Genomic DNA, 21,063 nt, shown 5'->3' with positions numbered 1-21,063 from the left:
CATGTGGCCCAGACTGTTCTCCCACTCACTAGCGAAGGATGACCTCGAATTTCCGATTCTCCTGTCTCTAACTCTGATATGCCACCATCGGGGTTCATACAGTTCTGGGAGTCAAACCCAAGATTTCATGTATGAGGCTAGCACTCCATAGCTGAGCTGCCTTCCCAGATTTTGTTTTTGTTTTGGGGGATGTGGTGGTTTGAATGAGAATGGCTCCCATAGGCTCATGTTTGAACACTTGATCCCCAGATAGTAGAACTGTTCAGGAAGGATTAGGAGGTGTGGCCTTGTTGGAGATGTGCCACTCCCAGTGAGCTCCCTCTGCCTTGTGCTTGTGGACCAAGGTGTAAGCTCTCAGCCACTGTTCCAGTGCCTGCCTGCCTGCCTGCCACCATGCTCTCCACTATGATGGCCATGGACTCATCCTCTGAAATAGTAAGCCCCAAAATAAGCTTTACTTCAATAATTTCACTGGACCATGGTGTCTCTTCACAGCAATAGAAAAGTTACTAAAACAGGCCACAGGGTCTCATTTGGTCCAGGCTGGCTTTCAATTTGTGGTGACCCTTCCCTTCTACCTCTCCCTCCCGTTGCTGGGATTATAGGCATGCATCATCATGCCTTGCCAGCCTAACAATTTAAAACTTAATCCTAAAGAAAAGAGATATCTCTGCAAAGAAAGCTAGAAGTGAAACGAAGTTTGGCAGTATAGACAAAAAGCATGAGTCAAATGAAGATAGACTGTACTGAGCTCTCTTATTTCTCCCTGAGTTTTTTAATGATGAAAATCAAATGCAGGGACTTGGGCATGCTAGGGAAGTGTGCTACCACCAAGCTACAACTCCAGACTTCTCAAATTTGCTTTTTATAGCAAGGAATAAAAAGCCAGGTGATGGTGGTGCACACCTTTAATCCTTTAATCCCAGCACTTGGGAGGCAGAGGCAGGTAGATCTCAGTGAGTTCAAGGCCAGCCTGGTCTACAGAGAGAGTTCCAGGACAGCCAGAGCTACACAGAGAGAAACCCTGTCTTGAAAAACCAAAAAGAAAAGAGAGAGAGAGAGAGAGAGAGAGAGAGAGGAGAGAGAGAGAGAGAGAGAGAGAGAAGAAATTATTTTATTAAAACATATAATGTAGTTGCCCAATGTCTTTACTCAGAGGATCTGGTTTCCTGTGAAATTGAAGGTATCTTGAACAAAGATCAGGAGTTGCACAAGAATCCAGGTTTACGTGAAGGTACCAATGAATTGCACCATGTGACCACTTAGATTTGCAGATTACACTATCTAGACTTAATAAATGTTATCCTTTCTAAAATAGTATGCTTCAAAATATTCCTGCAAAACATTGCATAAAGCCCATAACAGTGTACATAAGTACAAAATGAAACAATAGTTGGGCATAATGGTGTACTTGAGGTACAGGAAGACAGATCAAGAGTTCATTGTCATCCTCAGCTACACAGAGACACCACCTCAAAATAAATGACAATGAATTGGGAAATAAGAAACAGCAAAGCAGAGCTTACATGACCACTATGACCTCACTTGTGGCTAACGCTGTTGTGGGATATTTGTACACTGTGATGATGTATTTGCTGTGATTCGTGTAATAAAAACCTGAACAGCCCATATCTATGTAAAGTTATTGGCATGACTTCCAGGCAGAGAGAGAGGAAAAAGGAGATGAATCTAGGTGTGAGAGAGACTTGAAAAGACAGAGAGGAAACAGGAGGTTCAAGATGGAAGAGAGGTAATGCCACGTGATAGAGCATTGATTAATATGGGTTAATTTAAGTTATAAAAGCTAGTTGGGAACAAGTCCAAACTATAGGCCGAGCTTTCGTAATTAATAAGAAGTCTCTGTGTCATTATTTGGGAGCTGGCTGGTGGGACAGAAAAAGACTCGATATATAACACAGATTAAGTAACATTAAATATCTGTTGCATAAATAAATACTGTAAAAAAAATAGTGAAAAGCGTGAAAAAAACACTAAAGGAATTGAGTCAGCGATTCTTTTAGCAATGGACCTGTGCTTCCTAGCAACATCCTCACTGGAGGGCAGTGATCTTTATTATTAAAATCATTTAAAATAGGCTGGGCATGGTGGCACACATGTTTAATACTAGGCAGAGGCAGGCACATCTTTCTAAGTTAGAAACCAGACTGGTGTACATATCGTGTTCAAGGCCAGCCAGAACTACATAGGGAAACCCTGGCTCAAAAAAAAAAAATCGTATTTGAAGTTTATTTGTAGACAGTTTTGTGCAAGACTACACACAGAGGGCTGGGTTTCTTTTCATGAATTCTTCAGGAGTCGTCATCTGAAGCACATCTCTCACAATGTGTGCTCTTTTACTCAATGTGTAAAACAACCACACCATAAAACGACTTCCGAGAATCTTAAAACCATTCAGTGGCTGTTACATAGTTTGGAAGTAATCCAAACTATGGAGTCTCTAGAGTACGGTATGTTTTACCCTGGTTAACTAAGGATACGTTGTTGCTGGCTAGTCCAGGAATGAGCATTTTCAAGCCATAGAAAAGCACTATCTTATCAACCAAAACAGAATAGAGAGGAGGGAGGAGTTAAATTCCAAGGCAGTGGACCTCAGAGAAGCCCTTGGGCTAACAGAACAGCAAGTGAGAGAAGTCTGTGAAATTTCAGCCACAGAAACCAGAACAAAGTATTTCTACAGAGGATCTGTAATTAAAAAGATCCTCTACTAGACACTGAAAAGAATTGTAATCCTGTAGCTAGGAACTGGCAACAAATTAGTTCGTTGATGAGAGTTCGGAGATTCTCGGATTTGCCAAAGATGCAGGGACTCAAAAATGACTGTGGAGGACAGAAACTTGGAAAAGCAGTGTCATGTGATTGGCTAAGATAACGAGCAGTTCGAGGTAGGTTTGGGCATTTTTACTCAATCCTTCGGCAAGAAAGGGCAAAAGCCTCCGTGTGAAGCAACGCACACAACCCCTGGCAGCGTTTAGAATCCTAAGGGTTCTGTCTGCCTCCACGGACAAAAACAAAAAAACAAAAACGGTGACTCAAAAGAAGCTGCCAAAAGCCAAGAGCGCCGTGCGCACCTCTCCAGCCCGGGGATCCCAGGCCACGCCTCTGCCCCACCTGGGATGTTCTGCCACCTGGACTCGACGCGTGGTGGGTTCCTCCGCAGCCATATTTTGCTAGATCCCTCTGCAGTTTCCAGAAGTGCAGCACAGCTGAGGATCACAAGATAAAGGCAGCAGGAGTGGCTTTCTTCCGGGATCTCAGCGGAAATCCTGCAGGTCTGCACAAGTGGCCCCCTTCCAGACCGTCCCGCCCCCAGCTCCTCCTCCCCAGCTCCAGGCACAGTGTCAAGTGCAGCCACCACCTCGCCTTTGGCTCACAGGGGCGACGCAGGAGCGAGTGACCGGATTTTTCTGTGCCCTGATGTGGCTGAGTACAGCGTCAGAACCTGGAGACCGGCATACACCTTGATCTTCTGATCTCTCTCGGGCTTTTTTTATTTTTTAAGTTAGGGTTTTTCTTCCTTAATGTCCAACAAATACATCCCAAAGACCATGACATGTTCACCTATTGCTTATTTAAATTTATTTCCAAAGTAGGCAACATAAAATTAGATGTAAATATCTTTGCATTTACTTCCAGAATGCAAGCACAGAACACCACTAATAGGAGAAGGAACCCTTAGTATCGGTTAAGTCTCAAAGAAACCTGGACAAGTCTCACTCGGTACCCATGGCTCCTCCCAGCACTTCTCAACCCGCCCACACCCTAAACTCTCCAGCCCAGGGGCTGGGATTCCTTCCCTAGCCTCTGATGCCTATGTAAACTCAGCCATTTTGGCTACGTGCCCTCTTGGTCACTGGACACCCAGATGCTCTCTTTGCTCCCTCTGTCTTCTCTTCCTCTCTCGCTTCCGCCACCTACCCGCGTGACCATGTTCAGTCCAGATGCCTCTGGCTGTTTTCTCCCTCAAATCTACAATGAACCTTCTCAACCCACACCTAGGAGCAGTCATGTCCTCATGTTTTCATTCAGTATCCAGCTCACCCCTCATTTTTCTGTTGCCCAGGGAACTCCCAGAGACCCTATCACAAGCATACCAACTCCACATTTACCCCATTACTGTTCTGAACTGTAAAAAGCTGCCCCGCATATTTATTCTCATGAATTTATTGTCTGTCTAATTGCTGTCTCACCATCTCTACCAACTGCATGTAAGCAACTTGAGGGCAGGAGCGGCGTCCTCAGCACCTGGCACAGTGCCTGGCAGATTGGTTTTCAATACAACAGGATGAATGGCTGAGAGGTAAAGCTACACATCTAAGGTCACGTTGCTCATGGGTACTGCATGACTTTTCTGTTGCTGTGATAAAAAAAAATAAAATGCCACGACCAAAAAACAGTACAGGGAAGGAAAGGTTTATTTGGCTTATAATTGCACAGGGAAGTCATGGCTGCAACAGAAAGCATTATGTCTGAAGTCACATGCAGAGAGAATAAATGCATGAGTCCTTGGATTGTTGGCTTTCAGCTAGCTCTTCCCTGTCTAAAATGTATGCAAAAAGTCTCTTGACTCTAATGAGAGGGACATAAGGTTTAGAACAATGTACTAATGAAGACTCTGCAGGCCATAGAACAACTTATGGATGTCAGTTCTTTCCTTGCACCTGTGAGTCCCAGCAATTGAACTCAGGTCATCAAGCTTGGCAGCAGGCATCTGTCCCAGTAAGATAGCTTACCAGCTGGCTCTTATATACTTCTCTTAAACTAATCAGCAATCGGTGTCCTAAAGTGTAGCAAAGCTTTCTTCGACACAGCACAAAAAAGTAAAAAGAATCCTCAGCATGCAAGAGTAATAAGATAAACAACCTTGTAAAATAAAAAATTGAAGAGGTTTTTCACCAAAGAAATGCATGGAGTCCTTCCAACTTAGGCCTGGAAGGATGTCTCCTACAAAGAAGGGTGGTGACAAGAGGGGACACGCCATCAACGAGAGGGTGACCAGAGAATACATGGACAAATACATCCATAGAGTGGGTTTCAAGAAAGAAACCCAGGAATTTCCCATGAAGGAGAAGGGAACTCCAAACATGTGCATTGATGCCAGTTTCAATAAAGCTATTAGGGCCAGAGGAATAAGAAATGTTCCATATCACATCCATATCCATTTGTCCAGAAAGTGTAATGAGGATGGTAACTTACATCACTGTTGTCACATTCAAAACTTTATGGACAATGTACTTGAAAAATTAACTGCTAAATGTCAAATACAGTTACAGAACAGAGACACACACACAAATCATCTGCCTTAAGGAAGTGCAAACCAAAGCCAATAAAATGGTCAATGCTCTTAACGGAGCAGCTAAAATTGAAATAGGCTAGCTCATACTAAATGGTGGCAAGATAGACAACTAGGACTCTCATCCATTGCCACTAGATAAGCTAAATGCTAAAACTATCCAGGAAAACAGTTTGAGAGTTTCTTACAAAGTTGAATGTACACCTCTGGTATGACCCAACCATCATATGTACATTATTTGTGTCCACTGCTTCACAACTTCATTTCCACAAATTTGGTAATATGTAACAATACATATTTATTGTCTCACACTTTCTGTCACTCAAAAGTCAGGATATGCCTTAGATGGCTCTTCTATTTTAAAGAGGCTCAACACCTGTGCTTCTTGAAGAAACCACAGGACACAATGTCTGCTGCCAGGACAGACTTGATCTAGTTTAATGTAATAATGTCCATATAATTGTCTATCAACTTCTCTCCATCATTTTGATTAGGAGCAAGTCATAGGACACACCCAAAGGGCAAAGAATTATTAAATAGCATGGATGACAGGCCATCTTGGAATCAGTCTATCACATTATTCAGGAGAAATGAAATATGCTCACACAACAACCTGCACACAAAAGTTCATAGCCATTTTATTTATACTAACCATGAGTTGAAAAACCTCACATATCCATTAGCAGGGAGATAATTATGGGATATCCAAAACAGAATACACAGCAATAAATCCAAACAACCAACTGATGCAAGCAACAACATGGATAAAAAAAAGTCAGATAAATAAGAATGCATCGTGTTTATTTCAATTTACATATAAAGTTGATGAAACTGTAAACTCATCTACAATGTCAAATAATAGATCACTGGTGGCCTAAGAAAAACATAAGAGGAAGAAGATAAGATCATCTGAAAAGAATTTCAGAAAGAAATCTATAAAGAAACATCTTTAGTTTAATAAGCTCATTAAGTTATTATAATAATCATTTCACAGGTATAAATATTTGGCAAAATTTATCAAATTGTTTGATAAGTTAAGTTTATGCAGCTTAACTTACCATAACACAGTTAATTATACCTCAATAAATGCTGTTTTAAAAATATTTGGGGGTCAGTGAGATGGTCAGTGGATAAAGGATCTTGCCTCAAAAGCCTGACCACCAGAGTTCAGTCCTGGAAACATGTAAGGGTGGGAGCAGACAACAGACAGCAAGGTTACCCTTTGACCCCACACAAATGCCCCATACAAACATAGCAAACACATTCATATGCATATACATCATACATAAGCACAAAATTAAAAAGTAAGGGGCTACAGAAAAGTCTCTGTGGTTAAGAGCACATGCTGCTCTTGGAGAGGACCTGAGTTTGGGTTCCAGTGTCCATGTCCAGAGGCACCTGTAACTTCACCTCTGACATCTGCACACACTCATGTGCAGACATACACATAATTTAAAATAATAAAAAACTAAATTCTTAATAATAAAATAAAATAAAAATATTTTAAAATACTTTTACAATATAACATCTACTTTAGACATGAGCAACCTGTTAAAAAAAATTATCAATTATTTACTACTGAACAAAATTGATCTCTAATAATTGTTCTTATCAAGACTGGGTTTAATAAACTTGGGTGTCACCAAAGAAATACAAGGCTCAAATTTTAGTTGCCATTTTCTTTGTGTTTCTAGGTACCAGATTACTCAAGTCTTTTCTCATTATATGAGTAAGGCATTACTATTAAAAAATGCAAATTATGCAGATAAATTCACTGTAAATCAGCATGCCATACTGGCACGGTAAATAATCACAGCCTTACCATTTTGTATTTAAAAATTATGCATGAATAAAACAATTAACTACCTTGTGATTTGGAAAAAGTATAGCATGGGTAGAGTGATTTATTGTGCTACATTCTGACAGTAGTGAGTGTTATTAATTACTATGCTAATCAGAAGTACCTAAGCCTGACCTGTCACAATAAACTGGGATGTACAGTCAGTCATCACACTTATTGGAAAGCTTTGCTTTGTTTTAAAATTGCATGTACAGATTTGTACAGTATTTTTGGAATGGTTTTGTTTCTAAGATGGTATCATTAAAGGTCATTCCAAAACTAAACCTTTATACTCAGTAGAGGAATTTTGAACAAAGACTGAAAATTAAATGCTTTCAGAGGATTATCAGTCTACTTTGTAATGATTATGCTATGTTTGAATAAGAGAATGTTCTCAATTTTAGGAAATGCACATAGCTGTACAAAAGAGTAATGTGTTGTTTTATATGCATCTTTCAGTTGACCCAGGAAATACACAACATTAAGGCCAATAGTTGGTATATTTTTGTTCACAATCCTATCTTTTCAAATATATTTTAAATTTGAAATTTCTCATAATATAATATTGAGAGGAAAAGGATATTAGTAAAACTATGTGGTTACAGGTAAGGTGATATTATTGTTTAAAAAAAAAAAAACTATGACCAAAAAGATGTTACTTTGAATGACTACTTTTTTAAACTATCTGAAATTCCCTCTTGTAATATTTTCCTAAGAAACAAATAAGTGTCAGGCAAGAGGGGTAGCTTACCAATAGAGCATTTACCTAACACTCACAAGGCTGAGTTTTCTCCTCAGTTCAAAAAATACAAGGGGGGGGCAATGTTAATGATATTCAAAGCAAAATTGTTTGAAGACTTATTTTTTGTAACATTTTGTACATATAGCAATAAAACTTGTTCGCAGTATTTCAACATAGAAAACACATACATTGTCATGCCTGACTATTTCTCCATATATCTTCTTACAAGGTTTTCAGAACCAAGTTGTTCCTGGCCTAGAAACAAAAACAAAATGATCCTGTTCCCCAATGGATTCAGATAAAAACTGGTAATATCAGGAGCAACTCCAGAAGTCACTGGAGCACACACAGCCAAGCTGGGTCTTTAAGGATTCAACAGGATGGTGTGAGTGTTAAGGCTGATCTGTGCTCAACATCATCTGTACCAGATGAAGATAGAAAGTTTTTTACCTCTGGAGATTTGGGCATGTTTAACTGACCTGTATAGATACACAATTTGGCCGAAATCCGAAGATTATAACTATTTTATAGCTATACAGTATTTGTGAAATGAAGTATACAGAATTTGGAAGGTTACGCCAAGCCAAAAAAAAAAAAAACAGGGTTTGCCTTAATTTAACTTTTTTCTTCATTCTGAACTCGAATGGTTTTGTACAACGCATTTGTTTAAAACCTGTCATCAACTGCTACTTCAATTTGATCCGCTTGTGATTCGTTAAATAATTAAATAACTGATTAATGCATACCTAAATTGGGATATCCACAGAACTTTTTTTTTTTTTTTTTGCCAACTACAAATATAACATTACGTGAAAATTGTGTTGCTGTAAATATACCCACCGCAAGGTCTGGATTAAAAACACATAGAAAACAACGACAAAGGCACGCTACCTGTCATATAGGACGGGCATGTTTCATTAGAAAGAGACGGTTCCAGAGTCCCAGGCAAGGAAAGAGACAGTTCCCTCACCTAGGACGCTGGAATCTGTTAGAAGGTTTCCGAAAACCCTCAAATAGGACCCGAAGCGCCCGATTTCCCAGTGGCTACGCTTAGTTGCTAAGACACCAACTGTCGCGCCGGAAAAGCGAGCTGTGCGCTCCCTTTGGACCCCGTAGTAAATCGTCTCAAGGTCGAGCTCTTTGGTTCCGGGATGCGCATATCGTCTCTAGGAGAGACCGGAAGGCGAGGAGAACCGGGAGTGACGCTTCTGGGCCGCAGAGGACTGTGGGAGGAGGCTGTCTCTAGTTTCTCCTCCCCCCCCTCCGGCCAAGATGTCTGACATGGAGGATGATTTCATGTGCGATGATGAGGAGGACTACGACCTGGTGAGGCGCAGCGAGCGGGCTCGGGGCTGCAAGTGGGGTGTGGCGACGGGGCCGAGACCGAGCAGCTGCAGCTTCCCCCCGGGGCGCGTCGGCCCCGTTCCGCCCTGCACGGTGACGGGGTTCCCTCCTCGCCGGGCGCCGCGGGCCTGTCGGGCCTGGGAAGAGAGGGAGGGGGGCGGCGGTCCGCCTAGGCCGCGGGGTCCGGAGATAGCACAGGAGGCCGGCCGCGGCCGCCCCTCGGTGCCTCCATGCCCGCCGCCGAGCCACCAGGGCCCGGCGCTGAGGTCCGGGCCCCCACGGGTCCGCCTTTTCTTCACACTAGACCTGAGTCTGTGCCAGATGCTAGGAGAGCGAAAACTAAGGGGGTCCATCCTGCTCCCAGACCTGACTGCGAAACTCGGGAGTCTCCCGAAAACAGCTTAGGAGTCTCGTCCAGGGTCAGTTTGGGTCCCAGAGCAAGAATAGGAGCGGGGGAAAGTAGTTAAACTGCTTGTTCGGTTTTCCAAAAAATCTGACAAGCTGAGATGAAGGGTTTGCTTTTTGTTTGGTTGGGCTGGGAAGAGAGAGGTAAGGGTTAAGGGAATTGGAACCAATGGCTTTTTTCCTGGATTTAAGAAATTTCCCAGCATCAGTGTTTGAATCATCAACAGCAAAGAAGTAAACAAACTTGCCTAGTTTGATGATTTCTTTTTAATTTAAGGTTTAATTTGTAAATGAGTCTACAGGTTTTTAAACTAGACCCTTGTTTTAGGTTGATAGTCAAAAAAAAAAGGCACACCTGTGTGAGAACTAAGAAAAAATGCTCTTGATCCCCATATTATTGTCAATTTTGTTTCTTAATTGAGAAGCGTTTTGTTTGGTTCTTAGGAATTACGGTGATGTTGCATTTTGGTAAAGTTGTGGAGTAGATGCTTTGAGAAGTTTGGTTCATCTTTTAAGTACCACATTCTCAAAGCATGAATATCTTGGGTTTGAGTTACTGTGTGACTTCTTTGTGTGAGTGAATCCGTAAATCATTTCCAAGTTTTTTTAATTTTTGCATTTTACAGAAAGGCATATTTTGCAAAAGGAAGAGTGAAATGCTGGAGAGTCATAGTAGATATTTTAGTAATTGTTTAAATGTAGCATTTTGTTGTATTAGTTTTTTCACACACAAGGCAGTTGTAAGCAGATCCCCACAGTTCATTAATACGTTACTTGTGATAACTAAACTTTTCTCTCTTGTTTGTATTTCTATTACAGGTAGTTTTTAAATTGTCAAATGTTTCTTTTGAATGTTTGTAATTTTAGCGTGTAGTGGTTTTTCTTTTTAAATCTTCTCACTTATCTCCTTTCCTGATAATAGTCTGTTAAATACATGAATTTTTAAATGAGTGAATATTAGCACTAGGATTAACTTGAAAAAAAAAACATAGGAATGAAGATGAGACTCTTATAAAATACTGTATTAGACTTTACTAGTGTGTGGAAGTTTTCTTGTTTTGTTTTGAGACAGGGTCTCACAATTTAGCCATGGCTTGCTTGGCACTCTGCTTCCCAGGTGTTGGAAGTAAAGGCATGCATGCATCACACCACCTGGCTTTCGAAGTTTTTTAATTAGACATACAGTGTGTGTACTTGGCGGTTTCCCAGCATTTCAAAGCCTACGACATGTACCATATAATAAAGTTGAATATGCAATTGTTTTTAACTTTAAAAAAAAAAGAAAAACCTTAACAGAATTAAGATTTTACACTATTGCAAAATTAAATGAAATTTTGTTTTTTTTTTCTTCCTCAAGCATTGTGTAAAATAGCTCTTCTCATACAGATACCATTCTAGATTCCCAGTCATATGTCAAGTAGTGGAAACTGTTATACCCCTTTTACTAACAGTTAAAATTTCTGTAGCATGACATCTTTCAGGTAATTTATTTTCATTTGCTAGTCAGTATCCTTTAACCATAATGTGTTTAAAAGGATAAGGATGGCTGCCATTTCATAGCTGGTAGAGATGTTTTTCTCTTATTTGAGTAATTATTTTGCCTGGTTCTTTTTATAGAAAGTCTACAGGATTGACATGCTCTCTTAAGGAGGTTTCTCTCTACCTCTTTTTACTTTTTGAGACAAGGTCTCACTAGTTTGCTCAGGCTGACCCTGAACTTCTCGACAATAGTGAGGGCGGCAGGCCTGCACACCAGGCCAGGCTAGAGTTGTTGTGATTTAATATGTTTGTTAGAAGACTGATTATCTCTTCATTTTCTTTCTTAAGTGGGGATGGGGATATAGCTCACTTGCAAGAGTGCTGCTCTCACATTTCAAAAGCTCTGCGTTTGATTTTTAGCACCACAATTACTAGATGTGGTAGCACACTTCTGTCATCCTATCTCACTTGGGTGGTAGAGAGAGGCAGAAGGATCAGAGGCTCAAAGCCATTCTTGGCTAGCTACATACTGAATTGGAGGCTGGGCTTGACTACATGATTCTGTTTGAATTAACTAATTAATTAAAATGTTTGTAGGCGGATTTTTCTTTGGGCCACCAGCTCACAAATAACAACAAGGAGACTTATTATTAATTATCAAAGTTTGTCTTTAGCTTAGGCTCATTTCAACTAACTAATAAATTAACCCATATTTTTATTAATCTATGTTCTATCATGTGGCTTTTACCTCTATCCCATTTTGTGTGTCTAACTCATTCCAAGTCTGGCTGGCATCACTCACATGCCTAGATTCATCTAGAGTTTCCTCCATCTGCCTGGAAGTCCCACCTATCTCTCCTGCTTAGCTATTGGCTGCATAGCTTTTTATTACACCAATCACAGAAATACATCTTTACGCAGTGTACAAATATCCCACAACAAATGATAATAGTACTATGAGTATTTCTGACTACAGTGATACTCAGCATATCATTAGCTGTTGTCCACTGATTTTTAATGCCCTAAAACATCTTTTGTATTTGCACCTTTTGTATTTGAAGATTAAGAATATGTCTCCATACTATTTTTACTTAATGTGTATGAGTGTCTTACCTGTGTGTGAGTGCATGCCTGGTGTCCATGGAGGTCAGAAGAGGGTATCAGATGCCTTGGAACTAGAGTTCCAGATGTTTGCGAGCCACCATGTGGGTGCTGGAAACCAAATGTGGGTCCTCTGCAAGATCAGCAAGTGCTCTTAACCATTGAATTATCTCTTCAGTCCCCTTCTATACTATTTTTATTCAAAATGGTAAATAATTATTTATGCCCAGTATTTAGAAGAACAGATTGTTAAAGAGTAAATGTAGAAGTTCAATACACTTGGTCTCTTATTTTTGCAGTCTTTTTTATTTTGATTATAGGCAAAAGTAGACATTTTCTAGGCAGTATTAACCCATGTCGTGTTGGTTGTAGAGGTAAGAGATACTAGCAAAAACCTTTTAGTCCAGTGCTATTCATTAAGTCAGCAATTGATATAGTCGTATAATTAGGTACTTTAGTTATTGTGCCATAAAGTTACTTGGTGCTTCTAATATTTCTTGCTTGTTTAAATTTTTATTTGTGTACATAAATGTGCCATGATGCACATGTGGATTTCAAAGGACAACTTGGGGAAGTTGATTCTCTCCTACATGTGGGTCCCGGGATGGAACTCAGGTCATCGGCTTTGCAGCAAGCCAGCCTTACCCACTGATCCATTTAATAGTTCTAGAAATAATTTAAGCAAACTGACTTTATTTCCAAACTTATTTTTTAAAATTCTCTTCTATAGTCAGGATATTTATATTTGAGTATAATTATTTAAGTGAATTACATGGAAAGTACTGTCTATAAAATAGTTTCACCAAGCTGTGGGCCTGATGTTTTCTTGGTCTAACTCATAGTTGGCATTAGTGAGTGAGTAGTTATTGGTATGTTGTTTCTAGTTTTAATATATTTTAAAACCCCCAGATTTTGCTGTTTGTGTCTGTCTGGGTTGGGGATGAAATTTAGCTACAGAATATCCAACAGAATCTCTTGCCATGGATACACTTGCAAGCACAGATATAAACTTGCACTCTCTCTTCAGGTCCTCATCTGCCCTGGTCTCATTACACCTTCATAAGCAACCAAGTTAAACATCTGTGTCTCCTTCATTTATTTAATCAGGATATAGTTTATTATTCTTAGTTTATCTGAGAGATTCAAAAAACTTACTCTTTTAAAAATATTTTTACGAGCATATATTTGTGTGTGTGTGTGCGCGCGCGCGCGTGCGCGCGCGTAATGCGCGCACGCGCGCATTGTACTATGTGGAGGTCAGCAGACAACTTGTTGGAGCTTGTTCTCTCCCAATCTGTGGGTTTAAAGCTAAAATTCCAGTTTTCAAACTTGTCAGCAAGTAACTTTACCCCCGAGCCCTTTTGCTGGTTCACTGCTCTTTTTACATCTCTAAAGATCATATGTAGGTACTATATTTTGTTTGACTGGTTCTCTATTGATAACAATTTGACCTGTTTTCAGTCTGCAATATTATAAACAATGTATAACTTAAAAAAAGAAAAATGGAACTAGAAAGATGGCTCAGATGTTAAGAGTACTGGCTGCTCTTGTGGAAGACCCAAGTTCGATTCCCAGCACCCACGTGGTGGCTTATGACTGTAACTCCATTCTAGGGGGATCCAATATCTTTTTCTGGCCTCAGCAGCACCAGACATGCATGTGGTGCACATACATACATCCATGCAAACACTCCTATACATAAAGTAAGTCTTTTTGAAAACTATATTGACAGTTAAGGTAAACTGTTAAACTGGGTAATGCTGTCTTAGGTTAAAAGCAGTTCATTAAAACCAAAAACACTTAACTCCAATAAAAGTAGTTTCCTTCAGAAGTGTTACTATATAATCCACATCAGTATTGTTGGACACTGCCTCTTAAAGCTACAGTCAGAGAATAATACTGATTTAGAATAAAAGTTTTTGTGGATTTTCAAAAAGGCCTATTAGTTTATTGGTATACTTTGTATTAATGAATTTCAGAGTTTTAAACAAGAATAACTAAAAAAGCAATTGACAGCTCTCCTGTGGTAATGATAAAATTAAATCCATTAATTTATGAATTAAATCATTAGTAATAAGCATATATAAATACACTTAGTTTGTAATAAAACATTTTTTAAAATGTACCATGGTAAGTTTGTTTGTAAACTATGAGCATCCAAAATGAATTTGTACTTGTGTGTTATATCCCTTATCAATGCCTGGGCTTTAGGGAGAACTGGAAGCCTCCTACGAGGATCCTCAAACTTAGTAGACAATGGGACAATAATGTCCTTAAATCCAAAGAACACATTTGAGGATGAGAACCGGATCCTAGATCATGTGGTTTTTATGTCTCTCCTTAAAATTTCATCTGAAAAATGAAAGTTTGGGATGAGTAAAAGATGGTTCCTATTTACAACATAGATTACAATTACAAATTAGTACATGTTAACTTGAGTGAGGTTTTTTTTTTCTTCTCTTTTTTTTTAAGTTTGGATAGTTGAAACACAAATGGCTAACTAGGATTTGTATTATATCTGGTACTTAAGAATAATAGTCCATTCCACTCTACCTCCCAGTGTCCTTTGCCTCTGGTTCAGATGGCTAGAAGTGGGCAAGTCTCAGAAAGCATTCTGTTGATGGCTGTGTTTTCCTACTGTGTTTTCCTTAGGATCTGTATTGATGACATGAATATGTAAATAAACCATATAATGGGCCTTGTTCAGAGGGGCTACATTTTACCTTTTAGTCAGAAATTAACCCTGACTGGTATGTGCTATTAATTTGGATTGTTAGCTCAGTCTTCAGTTAAACATTTAATGAGTACTTTGTAATGTCTCATGAATATGAAACATGATAAGAACATTTCTGCTTTTTAAAAGTCATAGTGGATAGCTTGGCAGTGGTGGTGCACAGCTTTAATCCCAGCATTAAAGAGGCAGAAGCAGGAAGATCTCTGTGAGTTTGAGGCCAACCTGGTCTACATAGTGAGTTTGAGTTCCAGAATAGTGAGAGCTATGTAGAGAGGTCCTATCTCAAAAAAAAAAAAAAAAAGTTCACAGTGGATTGAGAGGAGTGAGGAGACAGAATAGACATTAACCCGTTAGATGTGTGTCATGTAGAGAGAGAGAAGCATGAACATAGGAGAGTTGGTTCTGCTAAAATGAACTGGGAATGAAAGGAAAGCCTTGGTGAGTGCATTTAACCAGGAGCATGAGGCTGGGAGCTGCAAAGGAGGAAGGGAAGGAGAGCGAGTTGTGTAGATGCCTATAGAGGAATTTGCTGCTGCCAGTGGCTCCAGCCTCTAGCCAAAGGCTGACGCTGAAGCAGGAGGATTGCAAGCGCAAGGCCAACTTTGGCAACTGGATGAGACCTTTTCTCCAAAGATGGAGTTGGGCGAAATCACTGGTGGTGGAGCACTTGCCCAAATGCACAAGGCCTGAGTTCAGTCTCTCTCCAGTATGGCCAAGATAAAAGGATGATTTGTGTTAAAACAAGAACTCAAAATTAAATGGCATATTGGGGGAAAAGATAGTAGACCCATACAGTATAGATGATGGGTCATCACAGAGGCTTTGGAGACACTTGAGTTATTTCATCAGTAGCTGAAACTGTAAATGAGCCTTAAGATTTTTAAATCCCTTTTATAATACCCAAGCAACTTTTATCTTACATGTGTTGCTTAAACTTTTATTTAGGATATTCACAGATTGACTGAAACTTCTACAAATTGTTATTCAGTTGGCAGAAACAAATTCAGTTTAGCAGTAATGCATCTAATTCTCTTTTCTGGTTGTTACCTTGTGTTACTAAGTCATTAGTAGTTATTGTAGTTAACTTGGTTTTCCTTTTTGTAGTTACATCTTGAATTCACTCCCATCTTGTACTCTTAACCACATACTCTTCCTTTTTTGTCATTCTCCTGCTTGAGCTCAAGCATCCGTTGTCTTTATCCAGCTCTCAGAATAGCCAGTGGGCTCTGTTGTGACTAGGAAGGCGCACTTGCAGTATGGAGGAAAGTGGAAAGAACTTGTTTTTAGCCCTGTCCTAATTGTCTCAGGGTGAAAGGTGACTGAAGCTGATCTCTTCAGCCCTGAGAGCATTTTCCTTGCTGCTGGAAAGTCCTGGATTTAACTCTGCCATGCATGGACTGTGCCTCTTGGCCTTTCCCTTCTTGATCCTAGCCTGATTTTGTTTTTGTTTTTTATGTTTTGGACTAAAAACCAAAAATAAATGAGCACTGAGTAAGAGTCCAAAATCTTATACTTTTTGTGATATGGCAATCAGAATTATTTTTCATTCATTTCCAGATTCAGGGCTGCATCTGGAAGATTTGGGATGCCAAAATGTAATTTTTTGGTACAGCAAGATGAGTTTTGAGTATAGGACACACAGAGATCAGAGCATCTTTTCTGTTTTCCACAATTGATTGATACTTTCATCTATGACCATCAGTGCTGATATTACTGCATCACATAAATACATATAAAATGACATAAGTATGTTTAGGTCCATTTTGGAAATTACTTGGAATTCTGCCCTGATCCTAAGCCAAAATCCATTTAATGAAAAAAATTTTTAATGCAACAAGTTAGTGAGTCAGACAGCATTTTTTAAAATCAGAAGTCCTAACAATACAACCCAAAGGGATCCTACTATGACGTCTGCAGAGGAATATCTGTAGAATAGTACTAAAGTCTTTCTTCTCTGTAATTAAACCATTTGCTTCTGTAAGAGCAGAAGACTGTGTGTGTGTGTGTGTGTGTGTGTGTGTGTGTGTGAGGCATACACTACAGATCATAACAGGACTAGTCAAGTCTGAGCCAAGGTCTTTGAGACATTGTTCGTTGACATACGCAGCAAAGGGCCTGTTTTTATGTTCACAACCCAGGTTGCAGTGATGTCACACAGTGTAATCTGGCTAGTGCTGGCAGAAATGTTTGCTTATTAATTTTGTCATTATGTATTCAGATGTCTTTTTACTGTTGTCAAATTTTTTGAGACGCCCCCCTTCACCTTCAGGTCCCATCTATTTGTCTCCATGTTGCGTGCCCCACCCCATCCCCTGGCTGCGTTGAATCATAACCCACATTTTAAGAAGCTAGATCCTAGATATCCAGATGAGAAATGCAAGGAGAGGAATAGTGGGAAGAAGTCCGAGCAGTTGTGAGCCAAGGCCAGCATGGCTGCAGCAGTGAATGAGAGAAGCGTTCCATAGAAGAGGCTGGATGTGGGCAGGAGTCGGATTTTTACTGCTTTCAGCTCATGTGAGCAGTGGGCAGTGGGAAGTCGTTTTTATTAGATATACTAGATAGTAGACATTTTGTGTTGATTATTCTGACTGTTTAACATGAGGCCGGAACTTTAGGGTTAAGAAGGAGACCAGGAAAACTAGTACAGCTTGTGGAAGGTAAACCTTCTATAGTGGAGAAGTGTATGGCTGAAGAGCAAGGAGTTGGTGCTCTGGGGGGAGGGTCCCTGTGTGTGCTTTGACTGTTACTGTTACAGCTCCTGTCACTGAGATACAGTTGTTTATTCTCCAGTAGTTATTTTCTACCTTTATTAGTTTTGTTGTAAGTAACAGGAGTTGAGAAGAACATTTTTCCTAGTCTGGTCTTGTACTTAAGGAAGTGTTGCAGTGGAGTTCCAAGTACTAACCCGAGCTGGATTTCCTAGGTCTTTAGTCTGTGAGAACGAGTGTCATTTGGGCTCTCATTCTGCAGAGGGGGTGCCTTACCGAGCCACTGAAAAAGCCATCTTGAAGGATTTCTGAGCTTCCTAAATGTTGTGCTCAGTGAAACTCTCTTCATGCCTCTGCCTTTACAATATTCCATGTTTTTTTTTTTGTTTGTTTTTTTTTTTTTTGGTTTTTCGAGACAGGATTTCTCTGTGTAGCTTTGCGCCTTTCCTGGAACTCACTTGGTAGCCCAGGCTGGCCTCGAACTCACAGAGATCCGCCTGCCTCTGCCTCCCGAGTGCCGCCGCCGCACCACACCACACCACCACACCACCCCCCCCCCCCACCCCACCGCCACCCGGCTTCCATGTGTATTTTTTGAAGAAATAAAACTGTTATTTGAATTTAAAACAACTCTAATATGCATGTCTTTGTTTTTATTCTCTTTCCCTCCAGTACCATTCTTTTGATATAAACATATCCCTTTGTAATGACTTTTAGGTGAGGAGAAAATAACCTTTATTTTGTGGCCATCTAAAATAATACTTTTTGGGCAGAAAGCTGGGTCAGTAGGTTAGAGCACTCGCCACAGAGCTTGACAACTTGAGTTCAGTCCTGGAGCTCCTGTGGAAGGAGGGGCTCCAACAGGCTGTGTGCTGACCTGCACACACCGCAAGGCCGCCTCGCCAGGCCAGAGAGCTTTGTAACTCCAAGTAAGTAAACTGAAACGGAGCTGCAGAAGTCTGAAGGTTTCCACCATATAAATTCAGTACTTACTGGAAACAGTACAGCAGCAGTGAGTGCAAGTTGCTTAAAAAACAAGTGCTATAAGAAGCAATATAAGCCAGGTGGTGGCACACACCTTTAACTCAGGAGGCAGAGGCAGGCGCATCTCTGAGTTCAAGGCTGGCCTGGTCTACAGAGTGAGTTCCAAGACAGCCAGGACTACACAGAGAGACCTTGCCTCAAAAAACAAAATAAACAAAAAAAGACCAACAAGAAACAATATAAGAAAAGGTTAAATAATTCTGAGATTTTCATGTATTAATGAGGATTACAAAATACTCATTGATTTCACAGAACCAGTGTTGTTGAATTTTTTTTTACTTGCTGTGTGTGTGTGTGTGTGTGTGTGTGTGTGTGTGTAAAATATATGCACATGTGTTAGTGAACATGTGGAAGTGAGAGGATGGTATCAGGTTTCCTCACCTCACTGAACCTGGGGCTAGACTGGTAGCCACAAGCCCCCCAGTCCTCCTCTCTCTGCTCACTTCACAGCTCCACGTGATGTAGGGTTACAGGCACCGTACACTTATCCTGGTTCTTTACGTTCATGTTGAGATTTAAACTCAGGGCTCCATGCTTGCATAGCAAGCACTCTTGTCCTCTCTGCCCCTTCACAGCCTTTGGAAGTGCTAGTTTCGACCTAGAAAAATAACTTATATCTACTGTATACTTTATTCCTTCTCCATTTTTAAAATAGGATCAGTGTTCAAGGTTGTTATATACAAAAATAATATTTTATCTTAGCAGCATTCACTTTTTTGTAGTGCCATTTTTGAGTTTCTTTTTCTCATTTGTTATCTCTCTCTTTCCAATATACAGGAATACTCCGAAGATAGTAACTCTGAGCCCAATGTGGATTTGGAAAATCAGTACTATAATTCCAAAGCATTGAAAGAAGATGACCCAAAAGCAGCACTAAGCAGCTTCCAAAAGGTGTCTATGCAATTGATTTTATGTCTTGAAGGTTTTTGTTTGTTTTTTGTTAATGATGCTATATCAGTTACTTTTCTCATTACTTTGACCAAATATCTGACCAAAAACAAGGATGAAAGTATTTCCGTTCACTTTAGGACGTAGTCGTCCCTCATAGCAGGGAATACGTATTGGCCAGAACAGCTACTGGGATTCTTCCCATCTCAATGGACCAGTGTGATGGTTTGAATGAGAGTGGCCCTTGTAGGCTCATATGTGTGAATGCTTGGTCCCTGGTTGGTGGGACTTGGGTAGGATTAACTGGTGTGGCCTTGGAGGAGGAGGTGTGTCACTTTGGGGCTTCAAAAGTCCATGCCATGCCCATTATCTCTCTTTCTCTGTCTCCCACTTGGGGATCAAGGTGAGCTTTCAGCTGTCCCTGGTGTCATACCTTTGTTCTGTGCCATGGACTCTAACCCTCTGAAACTGTCCACCCAATTCAACACTTCCTTCATAAGTTGCCTTGGCTGTGGTGTCTTATGACAGAAGTAGAAAGGTGACTAAGACAACCAAAAGCAAGGAGAGAGACTGGGACCTGAAGTGGAACTGGGTTATAGTGCCCCAGACAAGTTCCAGTGGTTCGCTTTCTCTGGCTAGGCTCTACCCTGAGGGTTCCACAACCTCCCAAGACAGCACCATCCATTAGGGACCAAGTGTCCAACACATGAAGCAGGCATTTTATTTCCAAATAAATGTGCATTAGATCCAAAGTAATTTATTTCAGAAATGTGTGTTTGATGTTTATGATAATTCTGCCAGAAGGGTTGCATTGTGGATTTATTTCAGAAAGGTTTCCTATTGTCTTTTCTAATTAAGCTGTTGGTAAAGCAGGGTCCTTGTCCTGAAAACCACACTAGAGAAACAATCTCGTGGTCAGCACTATTATTACTATAATCTTGTTGCTTCTGGGAACAAATCACATTGATTTCTTGGCTTCTGAACAGTGGTGGTTCTTACTAAAGATGATTCAGGTAGGGGAGTTCTTTCTGGGCCTGCGTAATCAAGTAAGTCCTTTTATATGACAGAGCTTTAGAGTCAACTCACTTACCCAAGGGTCCTAAGTAATCTCTTTTTTAATCCTTTTTAAAATTACATTAACAGCTAGTGAAATTTGGAAGAAAATAATTTTCATGAATAGCTTATAAAAATTTATTCAATTCTTAGACACTGGTTGTCAAAAATACTGCATTAATATTAAGACTAAAAATGTCTCCCCATTTTAGGTTTTGGAGCTCGAAGGTGAGAAGGGAGAATGGGGGTTCAAAGCACTGAAACAGATGATCAAGATTAACTTCAAGTTGGTAAGATTTGTTCTCAGAAATTAAACTCACCGTGCCTCCTGCAGCATACCCCATGTCTCCTCTCTAACCTCATATTGACATCTGTCCATGTGTGGCTGCAAAATTATGACTACAGCAGTGCTGA

General features: G+C 40.2%; 2 protein-coding genes across 6 annotated transcripts in view; one reads left to right on the top strand and one right to left on the bottom strand.

Annotated features, from left to right (window-relative positions):
* Positions 1 to 8,969, bottom strand: part of Galk2 (galactokinase 2) — a 112,880-nt gene extending 103,911 nt beyond the window's left edge. The window contains exon 1 of one of the 4 annotated variants that reach the window (XM_028892704.2): positions 8,864 to 8,969. Coding sequence is in view for 2 of the 4 variants with exons in the window: in XM_028892702.2 (XP_028748535.1) it covers positions 3,130 to 3,182 (53 nt within the window). In the remaining 2 variants the exon portion in view is untranslated. Of the gene's footprint in view, positions 1 to 3,089; positions 3,288 to 8,784 lie in introns of those variants that run through there. The other 3 variants (XM_028892703.2, XM_028892705.2, XM_028892702.2) reach the window with 3 other exon arrangements.
* A 143-nt stretch (positions 8,970 to 9,112) lies between these two features.
* Positions 9,113 to 21,063, top strand: part of Cops2 (COP9 signalosome subunit 2) — a 30,886-nt gene continuing 18,935 nt past the window's right edge. For both annotated transcript variants that reach the window (XM_028892685.2, XM_028892684.2), the window contains exons 1-3: positions 9,113 to 9,219; positions 19,486 to 19,599; positions 20,862 to 20,939. In XM_028892685.2, coding sequence (XP_028748518.1) covers positions 9,166 to 9,219; positions 19,486 to 19,599; positions 20,862 to 20,939 — 246 coding nt within the window. In that variant the 5' untranslated portion in view covers positions 9,113 to 9,165. The remainder of the gene's footprint in view (positions 9,220 to 19,485; positions 19,600 to 20,861; positions 20,940 to 21,063) is intronic.

The sequence above is a fragment of the Peromyscus leucopus genome, chromosome 4 (assembly GCF_004664715.2).
Source record: "Peromyscus leucopus breed LL Stock chromosome 4, UCI_PerLeu_2.1, whole genome shotgun sequence".
Classification (NCBI taxonomy): domain Eukaryota; kingdom Metazoa; phylum Chordata; class Mammalia; order Rodentia; family Cricetidae; genus Peromyscus; species Peromyscus leucopus.
The sequence above is the reverse complement of the archived record's forward strand: the minus strand, read 5'-3'. Positions and strand labels throughout refer to the sequence as shown.